The sequence below is a fragment of the Choloepus didactylus genome, chromosome 1, assembly GCF_015220235.1.
Source record: "Choloepus didactylus isolate mChoDid1 chromosome 1, mChoDid1.pri, whole genome shotgun sequence".
NCBI lineage: Eukaryota > Metazoa > Chordata > Mammalia > Pilosa > Megalonychidae > Choloepus > Choloepus didactylus.
The window spans coordinates 57,946,902-57,968,410 of NC_051307.1; the positions used below are offsets into that span (position 1 = coordinate 57,946,902).

General features: G+C 35.5%; 1 protein-coding gene across 1 annotated transcript in view; it reads left to right on the forward strand.

Annotated features, from left to right (window-relative positions):
- EPHA6 (EPH receptor A6) overlaps nt 1-21,509 on the forward strand; it is a 1,002,097-nt gene that overhangs the window by 825,009 nt on the left and 155,579 nt on the right. The window contains 1 exon segment of the mRNA XM_037834014.1: nt 20,423-20,632. Within this exon segment, the coding sequence (XP_037689942.1) occupies nt 20,423-20,632 (210 nt within the window).

Genomic DNA, 21,509 nt, shown 5'->3' on the forward strand with positions numbered 1-21,509 from the left:
GAGACCCCAGAGACACTACGCCAAGTCCGGTGGTTTGTGGGTCATTGAGAGAGAGTGGCTGGGGCTGAAATGAAATGAAGGCTTGGACTCTTGCGGCGGCCTTGAATCTCCAGGAACCGGGGGGATTTGAATATTGAGGCTGTCCTTCTTCCCTGACCACCCGTACAAGCGCCCCACATTCAGGGTGGACAGCTCCAGCAATACACCCAGGCTGAGTTCTCCTGCTGGACCCCACAAGAATCATTTCCCCACTCATGGCGGGGACAAGGTGGAGAACTGACTTGAGAGGTATAGGTGACTCACAGACGCCATCTGCTGGTTAGTTAGAGAAAGTGTATGTCACCAAACAGTGTTTCTGAAAAATTAGATAGTTTTTTTTTTACAAATTAAAAGAACCCTGTCGAGCAGAGCAAATGCCAAGAGGCCAAAAACAACAGAAAATCTCAATGCATATGATAAAACCAGATGATATGGAGAATCCAACTCCAAACATACAAATCAAGTTATCAGAAGAAACAAAGTTCCTCGCAGAATTAATCAAAGAAATACAATCAAGGAACGAAAGCATGGCAAAGGATTGAAAGGACATCAAGAAGACCATGGCCCAGGATATAAGCTACATAGAGAAGACTCTAGAAGAGCATAAAGAAGACATTGCAAGGCTAAATAAAAAAATAGAAGATCTTATGGAAATAAAAGAAACTGTTGGCCAAATTAAAAAGACTATGGATATTCACAATACAAGACTAGAGGAAGCTGAACAACATCTCAGTGTCCTAGAAGTCCACAGAACAGAAAATGAAAGAACAAAAGAAAGAATGGAGAAAAAAATAAAAAAAAAATCGAAATGGATCTCAGGGATATGATAGATAAAATAAAATGTCCAAACTTAAGACTCATTCGTGTCCCAGAAGGGGAAGAGAAGGGTAAAGGTCTAGAAAGAGTATTCAAAGAAATTGTTGGGGAAAACTTCCCAAACCTTCCACACAATATAAATACACAAAGCATAAATGCCCAGAGAACTCCAAATAGAATAAATCCAAATAAACCCACTCCAAGACATATTCTGATCAGACTGTCAAATACTGAAGAGAAGGAGCAAGTTCTGAAAGCAGGAAGAGAAAAGCAATTCACCACATACAAAGGAAACAACATAAGACTAAGTTGTGACTACTCAGTGGCCACTATGGAGGTGAGGAGGCAGTGGCATGACATATTTAAAATTCTGAGAGAGAAAAATTTCCAACCAAGAATACTTTATCCAGCAAAACTCTCCTTCAAATTCTAGGGAGAGCTTAAATTTTTCACAGACAAACAAATCCTGAGAGACTTTGCCAATAAAAGACCTGCCCTACTTCAGATTCTAAAGGGAACCCTACCAACAGAGAAACAACAGAAAGAAGAAAGAGATACAGAGAATTTTAACAGAAATATATAGTACCTTACATCCCAAAGCACCAGGACACTCATTTTTCTCTAGTGATCATGGATCTTTCTCCAGAAGGGACCATAAGCTGGGACATAAAACAAGTCTCAAGAAATTAAAAAAAAAAAAAAAAAATTGAATATACTCAAAGCGCATTCTCCAAACACAATGGAATACAAATAGAAGTCAATAATTTTTGAACTGTAACTCCACTATTTACTTCTTACATGATATAAATTACACAAACCCTAATGACAAATCAGTGGTTTTGAACTCAATGTAAAATACGTAATTTTAGACAACTATATAAAGGTAGGGGAATGGAGGAGTATAGGAACATAGTTTATGTGTCCTATTGAAGTGGAGGTGGTATCAAAGAAAAACAAGATTGTTATGGATATAAGAGGTTAATTTTAACCCCCACAGCAAACACAAAGAAACTATCAGAGAATGTAACCATAGAGATGAATTGTAGAACTCCGGTTAAGAGAAATGGGGGACGGTGCAATGGGGAGTTAAGAAATGAGGGTGGAGTTGCTGTTTGAGGTGAAGGGAAATTTCTAGTAATGGATGGTGGGAAAGAGCATTACAACATTCTAAAGGTGATTAATCCCACTAATGGAAGGCTAGGGAGGGGGTGGAATGGGAAGATTTAGGCTATATATATGTTCCCACAACTGAAAAAAAAGACAGTCTAAATAGATGATTGAATGCCAAGGATGAACTTGGATGGAATTAGAGGATAGAGGACAGGTGGCTCAAAGGGACACAGTTGAGACATAAGGTAAAGGAAATATAGAATGTAAGCTTTGTATCATTGTTGAACCTGTTGTACTTCTTAGCTGCGCTTAATGGGATTGCATAAAAGAATGTTCTTGTTCATGGGAAGTGTATATGTGAATTATAGTTTATGTGCAAGGTTGTGTGCAGCTAACTCTCATATGTTCAGAAGACAGAGGAATAGATGATGGATGATAGATAGGGAGGGAAAGAAATAGCAATGTGACAGCATGTTAAAGTTGGTGGATTGATTTATCGGGGGAGGGGGGTCAGGGTATGATGGAATTCTTTATATGGGGTTAGTATTGTTTTTGCAACTGTTCCTATAACTTTGAATTTATTTAAAAAAAAAAAAGATCAGAAGAAGGTGAGAGAGTAAACCAAATAGATACCTGGGGGGAAATATTCCAATATTCCAGGGAGTAGGAACAGCAAGTGCCAATGCCCTGAGGTGGGAGTATTCTCTGTCTGTAGAATTGTGAATTCGTCTTATGCTCAATGACTATAAACTTTTTTTTCCTATGACAGTGCCAATGCACGCCTACTGTCTCTCCCTAGTTACTGTTAGTGCCCCCTTTACTCTCAAAAATGCTGCAGTTTGGATCTTAAAGTAGTATATGGTCACCCTATCATTATGGCTAGAGTAGAGTGAGTAACGGAAGTGGCAGTGATAGAAAATGAAGTCAGAGGTCAGGGAGGCAGAGAGGGGCTCTCACATCTTGCCAGTGGTTCCCAACCTTGGCTTCACATTACAATCATTTGGAGAACTTTCCCAAATTCCAGGCTGTAGCCCAGTCAAATTTAATGATTACCTCTTGGGGTGGGCACATGCATCAATAGTTGTTAAAAGTTCCCCAGGTGAGTCCAATGTGCAGCCAAGTTGGAAAAGCATTGAAGTGGGCCTTGTAGGCCTTTGCAATAATTTTGACTTTTCTCTGAGTATTTTGGGAAGCCATCTGTAGTGTTTAGAGTAAAGATATGGCATGATCTGACTATATTCTAAAAGGATAGTTTTGGTACAGTATTGAGAAGAGACTGCAGAGAGCACAGACGGATGCAGGGACAGTTGGAGGCTATTGCAAAAATCCAGGGAAAGGAAGAGATGGCTTAGACAAGGATAGTTACACAGAGTTGATAGGAAATGGTCAGATTCAGTGATGTATTTTCAAAGCAGAACCTGTTTTGAATTAGTTAAATTGGATTTTAAATTTGGGTCCAGGTGGAAGTCAGGTGTGACATAACAGGAAATCAAGGCCATAATGTATGAGAAAAGATAAGTTTTTTCTCCAGGTCCCAGAGACAGAGGGGTTCCATGAGAGGTTGAAGGAAAGTGGAACTGGCTAGGGTGGCTGAACCAGCAGGTGGGACACACACAAACAGAGCAAGAGCGACCCATGGGCTTGTGCCTTTATTGTGGTCCAGGAGTGGAGGTTACTAGATATAATGGTTTGGAGGACATGTTCTTGAAACTAATCCACTCCTGGGGGTGTGGACCCTTTGTAAGTAGGGTCTAACTTAAGATGTAACTCACCTCGTTCAGCGTAGGTCTTAATTATCTTACTGGAGCCCTTTATAAGAGGATGAAATTCACAGAAAACACGGAGAGAAAGACACAGAAGACAGAGAGAAAGACACAGAAGCTGAGAGAGAAAGACACAGAAGGAGCAGCCAGAAGCTGAAAGGAAAGAAACCCAGGAGAGAAGGCAGAGACCAGCAGACACTGCCATGAGCCTTGCCATGTGACAGAGAAGTCCAAGACTGCTGGTACCTGGTGTTCGGGGAGAAAGCATCGCCTGTTGATGCCTTGATTTGGACATTTTCATGGACTCAGAACTGTAAGCTTGTAAGTTAATAAATCCCCATTGTAAAACCAAACCATTTTATGGTATCTGCATTTCAGCAGCTTTAGCAAACTAAAAACTCTACATTTCCTCCAGGAGTCCAGGACTGGTTAGTTTAAAGCAAACGTGCACATGTGAAAAGGTGAAGGGACTGTGTGCGCCTATGGGGATGTTTAGCTTATCAGTTGGAACCAGCTGTGGGTTTTGGGTGAGGTGTGTGGGTGGTGGCTGCAAATATGAGTTTGGAGTCTGAGGAAATTTATCGCCCAGGGCTGAAAAGCTGCTTATTAACTAGGCCAAAGGTCAGTGTTGAGACAAGTGGCTTAGACAAAGTAATATGGATGCTGAGGCAGCACACAAAAAAATTTTGATGGTTCTGACCGAGCCATATAGGATTTACTGTTAGGTTGGACAAAAGGTTTAAGTGAAAGAGATTCAAGGATGACTCTTATCCACAAAGTGGGGTTAATAATAGGAGTTACTGTTTTGTTGGATTTTTCCTACAAATATTAATATTAATATATATTAATAATATATATATTAATATGAATATTAGAGTATGAAATGGCTAATAGACATAAAACTCCTAGAATAATGCCTGCTACTTAGTAAGGATCCCATAATGTTATCTGTTATTATTAGAGTACATTTCAGAAGATGTCACCAAGAGTTTTTAAATTGTTTTTCTGTTACTTCATGGTCTTTTTTTTCAGTAGCTAAAAATAGTTTTAATTTTCACCATTTGTTAAAAATCTTATTAGATATACCTCAGTAATATGGGTATTTAAATAATACATATACATGCATATTAGTAAAGCAATGTTGAGTCATTTGAAGAGATTCCTTGAACAAACGCAGAGCAAATATTAATTTAAAAAATTAAAGGGATCGTTTAAATATTTATGTACTCAAATTATAAATCTAGTAAAGATGACATTTTACCTTATGCTAGTTATATATTAATAATGAGAACTCTATTTTATTAGGCAAATTTTCTTGTAAACTGTGCGTGTGAAGTTTTTATTTGTGCTGTGGTGTAAGCGCGAATTTAATTTACATCATATTTATTTTATATTTGTCAGTTAAAAAAGTGAAGTTACATTTATTCACCAATAACTGTTTTTAAACCATAAAAGATACAGTTGAATCCCATCCTCTTTATTACATTTTTTCACAGAAAAACATTTGAAGCTTCATATAAAAGAATAGCATTGTTTGTCTCATAGGAGCCAGCTTAATGCCATGTACTAGTCCAAAAAAATGTTATGCTAAATGTGCAGATATATGAAAGCATAGTTGCTGGGAACCAAGCACATGCATGGCTGAACTTTTTTTTTTTTTAATTAGGAATTAGAGTGTCAACTTCCAATAGCATGATTTTATCCCTTTAAACAGTTTTAAATTTTTAAAATAGTTTTTTCATTTTTTTATTAGAGACATTGTAGGTTTACAGAAAAATTATGAATAAAGTACAGATCTCCCATATACTACCTTATTTTTAACACCTTGCATTAGTGTGGTAAGTTTGCTGCAATTGATGAAAGAGTATTTTTATAATTGTATTATTAACTATAGTCCGTGGTATAACCTAAGGTTCACTGTATGTTTTCTACATATTTAAAAGAATTTTATTCAGGTAACATATATACAACCTAAAATTTTCCCTATTAACCACATTCAAATATCTATTTCAGTGCTGCTAATTACATTCACAATGTTGTGCTACAATCACCACCATCCATTACCCTTTTCCATCATCCCAAATAGAAACTCTGTACAATTTGAACATTTCTCATTCCCTCCCCCGACCTTGGCCCTGGTAAACTATATTCTAGTTTCAGACTCTATGAATTTGCCTATTATATTTCAATAAGTAGAGATCATACAATTTTTGTCCTTCCGTATCTGGCTTATTTCACTCAACATGATGTCCTCGATTTTATCCATGCTGTCACATGTATTAGAATTCCATTCATTTTACAGTTGAATAATATTTCACTGTGTGTATATTCCATGGTTTGTTTATCCATTCATTGGTTGATGGACACTTTGGTTGCTTCCATCTTTTAGCCAATTGTGAATAATGCTGCTATGAACTTCAGTGTGCAAATATCTGCTCGAATCACTGCTTTCAATTCTTCAATTCAAGTGGGATTTCTGGGTCATGTGGTAATTCTATACTAAGCTTCCTAAGGAACTGTCAAACTCTTTTCCACAGTGTCTGCACCATACATTCCTTCCGACAATGAATGAGTGTTCCCATTTCTCCACCTTCTCTCCAACACTTGTAGTTTTTTTAATAGTAGCCATTCTAGTGAGTATGAAATAGTATCTCATTGTAGTTTTGATTTGCAATGCCCTAAATTGAACATCTTTTCATGTGTTTTTTAGCCATTTGTATAACTTCTTTGGAGAAATGTCTACTCAAGTCTTTTTCCCATTTTGTAATTGGGTTGTTTGGCTTTTTATTGATGAGTCGAAGAATTTGGTTATATATCCTGGTTATTAAGCCCTAATCAGATACATGGTTTCCAAATATTTTCTCACATTGTGTAGGTTGTAGTTTTATGTTCATGATAAAGTCTATTGAGGCACAAAAGTTTTTAATTTTGATTAGTTAGCGTCTTATTTTTCTATTGTTGTTTGTGCCGTGGATGTAAAGTCTAAGAAAACATTGCCTACACATGGTACTACAGATGCTTCCATGTTTTTTTTCCCTAAGAGTTTTACAGTTCTAGTTCTTATATTTAGTTCTGTTATCCATTTTGAGTTAATTTTGTATATGATGTGAGGTGGGGGTTCCACCCTTCTTCTTTTGAATATGGAAATCCAGTTTTCTCAGCACCATTTGTTGAAAAGATATTCTTCTTTCCCAGTTGAGTGGACTTGGCACCCTAATCAAAAATCGTTTGTCCATAATGGGTAAAGGACGATACTGACTGTGTTTTAAAACTTCAACTTCCATGTGAGACCAAGGGAAGAGATGTTTATTTGGTGTATGATCTATATTTTCCAAACAATTTAACTTGTACAGTCAGTTTGTTCAAACACCATAATTACATGGAACTTTGAACAGTAAGTAAGATCTGGTAGGTTTGTATAGGTTAGTGTAAAACAGCGACACATCCCAAAGTAATTTGGGCAGAGAATAAAAATATATATGCAGGGCCTCTCTGAGGAGCTGGGAGAAAATGGAGAAATGTTGGACTTCCTCATCTGTATTGTTGCTGATGTTCTCACAAACATTGAGGACTGATGGTTTGGTATGCCAAGCCCTCTATCTTGGAGCTTGCCCTTATGAAGCTCATTACTGCAAAGGAGAGGCTAAACCTGCTTATAATTGTGCCTAAGAGTCTCCCCCTGAGAACCTCTTTTGTTGCTCAGATGAGGCTGTAGCTAAGCCATCTCAACAGGTGAACTCACTGCCCTCCCCCCTACATGGGACCTGACTCTCAGGGGTGTAAATCTCCCTGGCAACGCAGGATATGACTCTCAAGGATGAATCTGGACCTGGCATCATAGGATTGAAAACATCTTCTTGACCAAAATGGGGATGAAAAATGAAACAAAATAAAGTTTCACTGGCTGAGAGATTCCAAATGGAGTCGAGAGGTCACTCTGGTGGACATTCTTACTCACTATATAGATAACCCTTTTTAGGTTTTAATGCATTGGAATAGCTAGAAGTAAATACCTGAAACTATCAAACTCCTAGACTCTTGAAGATGATTATATAACAATGTAGCTTACAAGGGGTGACAGTGTGATTGTGAAGACCTTGTGGATCACAGTGTCTTTATCCAGTGTATGGATGGATGAGTAGAAAAATGGGGACAAAAACTAAATGAAAAATAGGGTAGGATTGGGGGCAGGGGGGGATGATTTGGTTGATCTTTTTTACCTTTATTTTTTATTCTTTTCTTTCTGGTGTAAGGAAAATGCTCAAAAGTAGATTGGGGTGATGAATGCATAACTATATGATGGTACTGTGAGCAGTTGATTGTACACTATGGATGACAGTATGGTATGTGAATATATCTCAATAAAACTGAATTTTAGAAAAAAGAGTATAAGTTGGAGGACATTTGGGTTGTTTTCACTCTTTAGCTATTATGAATGATGTTGCTATGAACATCTATGTACAAGTTCTTGTGTGGATGTATGTTTTCATTTCTTTTGGATACAGATCAAGGAGTGGAATTGCTGGTTCATATGGAAACTCTATGTTTGACATTTTGAGGCACTGCCAAACTGTTTTCTAAGATGGCTGCACCATTTTACAATCCCACCAGCAATATGAGAGTTCCAATTTCTCCACATCCTCCCCAATGCTTATTATTATCTTTTCATTTTAGTCATTCTAGTGGGTGAGAAGTGGTATCAGACGTTTGTTTTTAATCAAACAATCTTCTTGCATCTCTGCTCTTTCCTTAAAATATCTTCTAGGGTAGGAAATTTATCAGGTAAATTTCATTTAATGAACAGAGCTTATAACTGATAAACAGCTCTGAAATATTGGAAAGAGAATGAATCCTAAATTTAGATATAACCAAGTTTGAGATCTGGTTTAGAGTTTTTGTGATCTTGGGCAAGGCATATCTTACTTGAGTTTCTGTCTTCTTATGTGTATTAAAATGAAGATAATATGAATACCGACTCTATATGGTTGTGTGATTAAATGAGATATTAGAGGCTCTAATATGTAAGGTTCTCTCTAAACTGTAAGGCACTACACAAATATCATTATCACTAGCTATGTGGTATAGTGGAAAAATAAAAGCTTTTCCTTAATGATTAAAAAAAAAAAAATCAGTTGACCATAAATGTGAGGATTGATTTCTGAACACTCAGTTCAATTCCATGGGTCTATATGTCTGTCATTGTGCCAGAATCATGCTGTTTTGATTGCTATGGCTTTGTAATAATTTTTAGATCAGTAAATGTAAGTCCAACGTCATCCTTCTTTTTCAAGATAACTGTGGCTATTCAGGGTCCCATACTCATCCATATGAATTTGATGATTGGTTTTTCCATTTCTGCAATGAAGGCTGTTGGAATTTTGATTGGGATTGCATTGAATCTGTAAATCACTTTGGGATAATTCACTTCTTAACAATATTTAATCTTCCAATCCATGAACCCAGAATGCCCTTCCGTTTATGTAGGTCATCTTTGAATTCTCTTAGCAATGTTTTGTAGTCTTCTGTGCACAGCTCCTTTACATCCTTGCTTAGATTTATTTCTGGATATTTGATTCTTTAGTTGCTGTTATATGTAGAATTTTTTCTTGATTTATTCTTCAGATTGTTCATTATTAGTGTATAGAAACACTCCTGGTTTCTCAGTTTTGATCTTATACCCTGATATTTTGCTGAATTCACTTATTAGTTCTAGTAGCTTCATTGTGGATTTTTCAGGGTTTTCTGAGTATAAAATCATGTCATCTGCAAATAGGGAACGTATGACTTCTTCCTTTCCAATTTTGATGCATTCTATTTCTTTTTCTTGCTTAATGACTTTGGCTAGAAATTCTAGTACAATGTTGAATGACAGTGGTGACATTGGGCATCCTTGTCTTTTTCTGAGTTTAGAGGGAAAGTTTTTCAGTCTTTCACCATTGAGTATGACGTTAGCTATGGGTTTTTCATATATTCCCTTCATCTTGTTGAAGAAGTCTCCATCTATTCTAGTTTTCTAAGTGTTTTTATCAAGAAGAGGGCTGAATGTTGTCTGATGCCTTTTCTGTGTCAGTTTAGATGACCATGTATTTTGTTTTTATTTTTTCCTTTGTTCTATTAATGTGGTGTTTTACGTTAATTGATTTTCTTATGTTGAACCACATTTGCATAACTGGGATAAACCCCACTTGATTTATGTTGTATAATTCTTGAAATGTGCTATTGGATTTGATTTGCTACTGTTTTGTTGAGGATTTTTGCATCTGTGTTCGTAAGGGGTATTGGTCTGTAATTTTCTTTTCTTGTGTTATCTTTATCTGGCTTTGGTATGTGGGTGCTGTTGGCCTCATAGAATGAATTAGGGAGTATTCCCTCCTCATCAATTTTTTGGAAGAGTTTGAGCAGGACTGGTGATAATGCTTCTTGGAATGTTTGGTAAAATTTCCCCATGAAGCCATCTATTCCTGGGTTTTTCTTTGTTAGGGGGTTTTGGATTATCGATTCAATCTCTTCACTAGTTCTTGATTTGTTGAGCTCTTCTGTTTCTTCTAAAGTCCTTGTGAATGGTTTGCATATTTCTAGGAATTTTTCCATTTTCTAGGTTATCTAATTTGTTGGCATACAGTTGATCATAGTATCCTGTTATAGTCCTTTATATTTCTGTTGGATCTGTGGTAATATCCCCTTTTTTATTTCTGATTGTAGGTATTTGTGTCCTCTCTCCTTTTTTTTTTTTTTTTTTTTTTTTTGCCAGTCAGTTAACTGTTAGCCAATTTGACTGATCTTTTCAAAGAACCAAATTTTGGTTTTGCTGATTCTCTCTGTTGTTTTATTATTTTCTACTTTATTTATCTCCACACAAATCTTTGTTATTTCTTTCCTTATGCTTCTTTTAGTTTTAGTTTTCTCTTCTTCTTCTGGATCCTTCAGTTTTGAGGTTAGGTCTCTGATTTGAGATCTTTCTTCTTTGTTAATGTAAGCATTTAGAGATATAAATTCCTCTCTCCACTGCCTCTGCTTCATCCCATAAGTTTTGGTATGTTGTGTTTTCATTTTCATTATTATCAAGATATTTCCTAATTTCCCTTGTGACCTATTGGTTATTAAGAGTATGTTGTTTAATTTCCACGTATTTGTGAATTTTCCATTTCTCCCTCTGTTATTGATTTCTAGTTTCATTCCATTGTGGTAGAGAAGATACATTGGATGATTTCAGTATTTTTTAATTTATGGAGACTTGTTTTGTCACCTAACATATGCTCTATCTTGGAGAATTATCCATATGCACTAGAGAAGAATGTGTATTCTGCTGCTGTTGGGTAAACTGATCTATATGTGTATATATATGTTAGGCCTAGTTACTTTAGAGTATCGTTCAAATCTTCTGTTTCCTTATTGATCTTCTGTCTAAATGGTCTATACATTATTGTAAGTGGTGTCTTACAGTCTCCTATGATTAATATCGAACCATCATTTTCTCCCTACAGATCTGTCGGTATTCACTTCATATGTTTTGTGGCTCTGCCATTAGAGCCACTTTTTATTTGAATTGTTATGTTGTCTTATTGAACTGACCCTTTTATCAGTATATAATGACCTGCTTTGTCCCTTCTGACAGTTTTTGACTTAAAGTCTGTTTTATCTGATATAAGTATAGCTTGCCTACTTTTATTTTGATTACTACTGGCATGGTATATTTTTTCCATCCTGCTTATGTATTTGGATTTAAGATGAATCTCTTGTAAACAGTATATCATAGGTGATGCTTTTTTATCCATTCAGCCAATCTCTGATTTTTGAATACAGAGTTTAATCCATTTACATTTAAAGTAACATTGTTTTTTGGGCAGGTCTAGTGTTAATGAACTCCGTCAGCTTTTCTTTATCTGGGAATGTCTTAATCTCTCCCTTATTTTGAAAAAAAAAAGTCTTGCCAGATATAAAATTCTTATTTGGCAATTGTTTTCTCTCAGCATGTTAAATATTTCCACCCACTGCCTTCCTGCCTCCATGGTTTCTGATGAGAAATTGGCATTTAATCTAATTCGGACTCCCTTGTACATAACATTTTGCTTTCCTCTGGCAGCCCACTGCTGCCTGCTGTGAGGCTGGGGGATGGGCAATGGTAGCTGCTGCCTGGAGAGTACAACTTGCTGGCATTTACTGTGATTTACTAGTCTTCTCTTACCACTCTTCCCTGGATATTGCACAGTGTGCTACTAGACTCCAGAGTTACAAAATAATTGACTCATACAGTTCCTACCTGATTAATAGTAGTTCTGATGGAGGGACTTATACCTGGAACTTCCCCTTCTATAATTTTCCCATGATCCTCTGCCTCTTGAAACATTTTAATACTGTAAATGTGTAGTGTCATTTGTATTATCTGGTACCATGAAATTGTTTTTTTGTAATTCTCCTTGTTAATTTTCCCTTTGCATGTAAGGACTTTGCATTGATCTTTAAAAAAAAAAAATGGTGTATAGTTTACAATTGTAGGAATATATGGAGAAATTCCATGCATTTTCCTGAACTTCTCTATGGCCAGTCCTTTTTCCATGTTTGTACCACACAGGAAATTTCAGATCTACAGAACTAAATATTCAGCCTAAAATTTGTGGTTCTCAAGCAGGCCTGCAAATCAGAATCACCATTCTAGAGAAATTTTACAAAATATGCAGACCCAAGCTGATACGGCTTACAAAAATTTCCCTGGGTAATTCTGATGCACTCTAGACGACATTCTGTGACATTTTGCCCCAGAAGCCAGCCAGAAGTTTGAATTTTCTTGGCTTTATTTAATGCAGCACATGCTATCTAGGGTAAATTACCTTCATACAAACCCAAGAAAAAAGAAAAAAGAAAAAAAAAGAGAAAGCAAATTCAGTAGTAAACTTTGTAAGCTAAAGTTATATTATATTCAGATTCAATTTAAGCTCTTAATATGGAATTCTGAAATTCAACTGCCATATTTCACAAATCTGTATCTACTTCTTTTCTTCCTAGACTTTTTAGATACATTAAAAATGGCGTTTTTAATTTCCTTATGATTGAAATTTCTGATTCTACTCTTGGTGGTCTCTCTTTTCTATAAGTAAAAATATAACTCTGCATCTCTTAAGTCCAGAATTCATGATGACTAAAAAAGAAAAAGCCTTGAAGGATTTAGTAAATATTCTAAAGGAAATATAAGAGTTTCAACTGGGTAGACCACAAGAACCAAGATGGTTTCAATAAAAGGAGATATTGACTCTTATGTATTCAATGGTTATTTTAAAACAAGAGTGATTTGGTCCTTTCAAATCTATAAATAACGTTAGTCATTTCTTATTCAAATTCAGAAGCATTTTAAAAAATCAACTTTCTAATTTAGAAACATATAAAGACTGAATTTTTAACTTTAAATTTAAGATACAGAAGTAATCTTCAAACCACTGTTTCCTGAACAGTCACTTATAAATCAATTGTTCAGAACTCAAAATGCATTTTCCTATAAACGTCCCTTTGAAAGATATTGCTTAAATCCCTAGGCAGACTCAGAAAAGCCTCTTTGACACAGTATATAACTTCCAATAGGAAAGGGGGCCAGGAGTTTGCTTCAGAAATAATGAAGTGTGTCTTTGACCCCTCTACATGGCTTGCCCTGGGCGAAATTTGTAAAGGGAGGGTTTTCTTTGGTTTCCACCTCTTTCTTCATGTTCTCTTCCCAGGTCCTCAAATATCCAACTTTGTTCTATATCCCATGTGGTGGCACTCCCTTTCCATCCCTTCGTATCCCCAGGCTAGGCATTTTTCCACCTGACAAAATGACCTCTATTCCAGGTCCTCCCCCACCCAAATTTAAGCTTCTGTTCTCTCAGTGCCATAGATATGAGATTAGACTAATTCATACTAGTTTGTGACTTACAAACACTATCTTTTGATGACTTTGCATCTTTTAAATGTACTTGTAAACCAAAACAGAATTTTAATGGTAGAATTTCAGATAACAAAACAAAAGTTGAAAACATGCAGACAGTGTGAGTGAGGATATTTTTGGACCAAGGGACAATTATGAAACAGAGGTCAGCTCCTCTTTGTTGTTGTGACTCTCATAGATTCTCACTTCCTGTCCCTTATGAGCACACTGTATTCTGACAACATCTAATTCATTTCAGAATGGTCTCTAGCAACATAGAAGTAAGGGTGAGAGCCTTACAAAGTGTTCACTATTTGTATACTTCCATATTTTATAAATCACTTAGCAAGGTACATTTCCTGTATTACCATTTTATAAAATAAAAAAAGTAATAATTTTACAAGACTTCAGCTAAGCTCTCTATTTTTGTCAATCTGTTTTAAAAACCCAGTGCCATGCTTACAACTCATGGCTAGTGAACCAATAGTCTTTTGGACACATGTATGAACCAAACTTTTAATACTTCATTACAGAGATTAAAGTGCCATTACCCAATAGTGTTTATTGCACCAGATTTTGAGGAATCTTTGGAAGTTGCTTTGTTTATTTTAGGTAACCAAGGTACCAAATTGTGAATTGGATCCTCTGTTAATGTTTATTGAATGAGTAGAATACAATTTCTATTAATTCTGCTCAGGAATAGCAGCTTATCTCTACTGGAGTGTAGTATTGTTTATCAATTCATATTTAATACTTGCAGGACATTGAATCACTACAATTATCTGCTTTATACAAAAGAATATATAAAAAAAAGAAAGTTTGAGGGCAATGATTTCATCTTCTTGCCCATAAACCTCTGAAAACCCTTAAGGTTATTATTCAGTTGGTGGACTAGATGTCATGATTCTCCAGGGAGGGCCTATAAAGACATAGAGCAGTAATCTGTATATGGTGTTTAGCCCCCTTTTCCTCACTTGGCATTAAAAATACAAGAATCTGTCAGTTATAATCAAAGAGTCTTGCCCTCAAAATGAAAATGGCTATAAATGTAGTCAATACTTCTGGTACCTGCATGATTTTCTCAGAGAATCTCCTATAGTAAATCTAACTTTCCATGAAAAATGCTTCATGATAATATTTTACTGCTTAGTAAAAATTTAGAGTACTTACTCCTTTAAGAAAAAAATAGATTCATTTCAGTTAAATCCAGTGACTATTTATTAAATACCTACTGTGTGTCGGGCATGGTGCTAGGCCCTAGGGCTATAGGTATGAATAAGACAATGTGTGCTCATTGCCATAGAGGAGAGTAAGTCCAAACTACTAGGAGAGAGAAATACATACACATATGATTTTAACAAATTTGATGTGGACAGAATGCTGTAAAAGCAATAAAAAACAAAAACTTGGTTCAACTTGATTCCTCCATTTTCCTGACCAGTCCTTCCTTCCTTCCAACCTTCCTTCTGGCTGTGCCTCTGAAATAGTTCTCAAACTTGGTCCAAGCGATCAGTATCTCTCTCCTCTGTTACTCTAACAGCTTCCAAACTGATCTCTTTGCTTCTATTCTTCATATGCAAGTCATAGTATATCACTCACCAATTAAAATTCTTCTCTAGCTTTCCATTATATTTAGAACAGATTTCATACTCGTTATCATGGCTTACAATGTGCTACCTGATTTTTCCTCTGCCTAACTCTCCAATCTCCCTGTCACTCTCTCTCTCACTCAACAGGCTTCTACCACATTGGTCTTTCTATTCCTCAAGTATGCCAAACTCATTCCTGATTTAAGCCATTTTAAGCCATTTTGTTTATTTTCTCTCTCCCCACCCCCAATTTAGCATAGATACAATTGGGGAAGGCAGCTCTCTGTGTCACTTTCCACTTTGACCCCAGCAACTAGAGCAGTGAGTGGTCCATAGTAGATGCTCAATGAATGTTATTAGAAAGAATGAACTAGGGGGTTCAGCAGGGGCCTCCCAGAAGAGATAATACTTTTCATGACAAAATACAAGAAGGGCATTTCTGACAGAAGAAACTGCATAACCAAAGCCCATTAGACATGAAATAACGTGCTTGTCAGGGTGGATTGCTAGAGTCTAAAAACTTAAAGCAGAATAAGAATATGATACTAGAGATATAAATAAAGATCAGATCTTTGTAATCATGCTGAAGACCAAACACTTTATTCTGTCACTGAAAGTCATTGAGTGTTTTAAGTAAGGTGAAATTAATGTTTTCATGTGATTTGAAGACATCCATTTTGTAAAAACTCTTGTTAGACAGTAATGTGATGTCTTCAGGGTGGCATGGCACTCAAATCCTACATTTGTCCTAAACTCAGGCTAAGTACCCAAATTCAGCATAAGATTAAGGGACAGACTCTGAGAGCCTTCAAGTAACTGTGGGACACAACCCCCTGGGCAGGGTGTTGAAAATCCTCCTAAAAGCTTGTGTTTCTTTAGAGACAATGTCACATGCCAGTGACTGCTTGAAACTAGTGAATGTTGTGTTTTAGGGTCTGAAGGGGATCTGATGGAACTCTGCAGCTTTGGGAAACAGCAGTCATTATTTAATATGTATAGCTTTCCAAAACCAACTTCTAATCACGCTCACCCTTTCTGACAGTTGGAGGTTAATCTCCATGTTTCTCAACAGTCAGGCTGAGAAAGCAAAGTGAAGAATGAAGAAAAACTGAATTCTAGGTACTAAGCTCTGAGATGCAGTGTATAAATATGCCATATTCACTCTCTTTCATTTAAATCTGCCTTCCTGAGAAGAAACCATATGTCATTTTAAAAAAAAAATCAGTTTCTTTTTGATTAATCCCCAGTAGGAAGCCCAAAGATATTAAATTTCAGTGTTCTCACATTTTTCTTCTCTCCTCATAAACAACTCAATTAAGTTTGAATTAATATTTATCGAGCTTTGACACAGTGTATGGCAGTATAGAGGATGCTGTGGTAGAACTGCTACATGAAAGAGAGAAAATCTGTGTCCTATCTTGAGAAAAGCAGTCTATTTTATACAAAAACAATAGGGGTAATATAGCAAAAACAACCAGTGCACTACAAGATAGTTTCACAGGTTATTTAATGCATTCACCACTTATTAACCATAAACTATATTCAAGGAAATCAGTATATCCTAAACCAAGCTTGAGGAGGCTATGTTGTTAAAAACTAGAAAAAGTAATATATATTTTGTTTGAAGAGAGTTGAATCATTTTTAGAGAATAAATTTGTGCCATACCTCATGTATGAATAAATGGGGCTGTTTCTCTAAGCCAGACATAGATAAATGGATTCTCATTTGTTGGTTCATCTGGGTGGGTGGGTGGTGAGGGGGGTTGTTTTTTGGTTTAATGGTCTCATAGGTCTTTTGGACCTGTCTTTATTAAGCCAAATTATGCTGCCCAGACTAACCCAGCTAGTTTGCCAACTTATACCAGTTGGTAAAAGTCTAGGTCAACTCTTTTTCAAAAACTGTTTTTTTCTCTAGAATAAGGCAGCAGAAATTGCAATATGAACTCCCCAAAGAATATAGAGCTGTTTTCAGAGATTCCCTTGCATGAAGTCCACATTTTATAGATTTAAACAGCAGATATATGATTGATAGATATAGATAGATATACTAGAAGGAACGATGATAGATGATAGACCTATAGATACGGAGATTGTCACAGATTGGGTTCCCTGGTAAACAGTTTCTGAAAAGGAGATTTTCATGCAACAACTTTATGGGAGAGAGGTGTAAGGACCAACTCCTTTATTCCTACAGATTCTGGAGTTTTGGAGGTGAAGAGCTCTTAGCTGAGTTCTTTTCCAGGAATTTCTCTTGACTTGAGGAATACACCTTGCTCAAGGTCATGCCCTCTTTACAGGGGTAGTCTGCACCCAGTGATTGGTTGATGGAAAAGTACAAGTTCACATCCCCCTCAATTTGGGCCAACTCAGAAGGATCATCCCAGATTCAGAACTCTCCACAAGATGGACTAAGGTCTTTGTTATGAATGCACTCCACTTTAACTTCTCCTGCTACCCAATCCTGTTTCCTTCTCTCTCCCATAGGTATTGATTTTGACAGTGTGTAATCAAGGAACAAAAGTTAATGAAATTAATTTTTACTGCTTCATCAAGGTCATTTTTAGGTGAAACTACTAGTACAGTTTGGTTCTACTGCTTTGAATTGTATTAAGGTTCCTACAGTTTTATCAATCAGAGTTTCTTTGTGCTAATATTAATAGAGTAAAAAAGGTAGGTGCATGTCTCAGTGTTTTTATGAAAATAGTTTTGGCCTCATGTATACTTGAAAAGGTCTGGGATAAATAGCCTATATTTATTGTCCCATGACTGAACAGAATGAAAGTAGTTTAGATGCTTTTTAAGGGACTAAAAAGCATTTTTTTAATTATTCCATTTATCATTATTATAATTCTGATTGTTATGTGACTGATATGAAAGCAATTTATTCAAGTCTCTCCAAATGTTGGTGACAAAAATATTTGAAATAATTTAAAAACATAACTTGCATAATAGCCAAAAATTGCATATAACTCAAATGCCCATCTACTGATGAATGGATAAACAAAATGAATAGAATATTTTTCAGCAGAATGAATAAAGTATTAATACATGCTACACTATGGATTAACCTTGAAACATTATACAAAGTGAAAAAAGGCAGTCACAATAGATCAAATACTGTATGATTACATTTATATAAAGTGTCCTGAGTAGGCAAATCCATAGGGATAGAAGTGGAGTCATGCTGCTTGTGGGTGGTGGTAGAAGGTTGGGAGGAAATGGGGAGTGACTACTAATGAGAATGAGATTTATTTTTAGGGCAATGAAAAAGTTCTAAAACTTATTTGAGGCAATGTTTGCCTAACTCTGTCGATACACTGAAAACCATTGAATTGTGTACTTTAAAAGTGTGAAAAGTGTGATATGTGAATTCTATATCTCAATAATGCTATTAAAAATAACGATGATGGGTGCCTCCCTCAGATCAGATAGAAAATTAAATTTCATCCTGGTCTAAAGTAACTATTTCTCTTTGTGTAGGTAGGAACTTATGTTGCCAACTGAATTTTCGGGAAAGTAAGGGGAGAATTTTCTGACTCAAATTAAATTATAAAAATGACATAAAATAATAATAATAATGTTCTATTAAGTAGTAACTACCATAAATAAGGCAGAGACTGTGTTGTGTTTTATATGCTTCTCACTATGACTGAGTTAGATGATTCTATTCCCATTGTTAGGATAAGAAAACTGAGCCACTCCTTAGTTTTCAGTTGGATGGTAACGTTTCCTACTATTAAGAAATTCTCCATTGACAAAGATTGTGGTACTTCATTTTTTTAACAGGTAAAAGCAATACCTCTTTAGTTTTAGCATAATCCTTTCTAGGCCAAAAGAATTTATGTTTTCAATTCTACTCAAAGGTTTTGCAATTCCTAATAGAGAATAGTTTGATGGAAGAGGCCGATTTCATCTAATAGTGCACTGTCTCAGAAGATGGATTAGAAACATAAAGAGCTAATAACACTAAAGATTCTTTTTGCTAGGTTATCTTTTATACATTAATTATACAGAAGAGCCTGCTTAAATGTAAAGTGTTTCTTTTAAGAGAGGGTTCTTTTCCTTATTCTGCACTTGAGCTGGGAGATAATATCACAGAGCTACCAGGGCGATAAGTTGATATAGTAAGACAAAGTTTACTTTTTCATTCATAGTATAAACTTTTTCATTTAAATGACCAATGAATCATCATTGTATAGGAGACTGTGTCACTATGGCGGATAACAAGTCATATGGTTTTAAATCAGATATCCATGAAAACTTCTTTTACTTGGCAAATTATTAAGAGAGTATTATTTGTGTTCCTATTACACTATCTAAGATAATGTCCTACATTCTCTTACTAGATATTCATTTTTAATATTATGCATAAATAAATGCTATGTGTAAAAGAAATTGAAAATTTTTCATTTTTCTCTGTAACTCCATTAACCAAGTAGACAATATGAAACTTTTTCAAATTTAAAATATTTTTATTTTCACTAGTTTCAAGGATGCATTTATATCTGGTCTTACTGATGTATATATCTTGCATGGATGACATTTGGATATATATTTTTAATTCCCTTTTTTTTAACATAAAGAAATGCATTGTTTTTAAATCAAAGTAGAGCTAATAAGATGGGAATGCTACTACATGGCAGTCACTGTGTCTGGATCATTAGTTATATCATTTCATTTAATTCATCCAAACAAGAGCTAAAACAGTCCCCTTTTCAGTCGACTGACAGGAGCTCCCTTTTTCTTTCTTTCTTTTCTTTTCTTTTCTTTTTTTTCTTTTTCCTGTATAATGGAAGAATGTAGCTATTTTCTATTTGCTTGAGGTTTTTTCTTTCCCCTGCAGCTTCCCTAAACTTACTTCTTGTCCATTCAGTCATCTTTCTTCTTCCTGAGTGACCTGGTCTGTCAACTGTTTTTCCCTACACTTCCAGTTACCACACAGGCCTTCATCCAGTCCCACACAGTTGATTCAAAGTCCACAACAACGAATTTCCATTTCCTGTAAATATCAAACTAGTTCTTACATTTTTTTATGAACAATATCAGTGGTCAGAAAACTTGATGCTTTCCTTCATTAGATCCAGTAAAATAAATGCAAGGGTTTTACTTAACACTACACACATACACGCACACACACACACGTACATACACACACAATTGCACAAACAAACACAAATAAATCATTTTAAGCTCTCGTGATTCTCTTGCAGAAACATGATGGCCACTTCACAGTCATCCAGTTGGTTGGTATGCTCCGAGGCATTGCATCGGGTATGAAGTATCTTTCTGATATGGGTTATGTTCATCGGGATCTGGCAGCTCGGAATATATTGGTCAACAGCAACTTAGTATGCAAAGTTTCTGATTTTGGTCTCTCCCGAGTGCTGGAAGATGATCCAGAAGCTGCTTATACAACAACTGTAAGTTTACATGTTCTTTTCTGATATAATTTGCTTGCTTTTAATTATTTTTAATGTTATTATAGGAATTCTGTTTTTGCTTTCCTGATTATCTCCTTTTTTTTGGTTTTCTCCTAATTTAACATGATTATTTAATTGAGAAGCATTTGCCTTTTCTGAGTATATAGTTTGTTTCTTTTAAATCTCTTCTTTCTTTCATTGAAATGGGACCTTATTTTAACATCATCCTTTAGGTCCATTTCATGTCTGCACTCACAATAAATCTGCCTTTGCCTGAGGTCTTTTTAATAATAACTACTTTAAATAGAGTCCTTTATAGGCCAATGATGTAATCCATTTATAAGTCAGTTGAAAGTTAGGTACCAACTTTTATGAAGTGACTTATTTTTCTCACAGAAAATTTTATGGAAATTCGGTGCATACTTAAAAACAACCAATATTAGTTCCTCTGGAGATATATCAGTATACTCTGAAACCTTTTTCCAAATAGTATTTTGAGAAAATCTGAGCAAGAATAAAAACTTTACTAAACTATCACCTGTAAATTATAGGATCTCAATTTGACTCATGAACAGTTTAAATATTACTGTATGCCCTAAAGCATAATTAATTCAATTGCTCCCTTTGGTTATTGTTTTGAGTAATTCAGTCTAAAAGCCTCTAATCAGCTATCTTAAAGCTACCACTTTCCAAAATTAGACTATATACTGTTATTTTTCAACAAAATCTTCACCATTGACTCATTTGACAGTCAGCTGCAATGAAAAATAAGTCAGTAAAACTATTCAAGCTATTTTTATTCTGTTCTCTTCTTCTAACATCAAACATTATTTTAAAAGATGCAGCACCATTTTTTAGTTTCCTTTTAATTCATTTT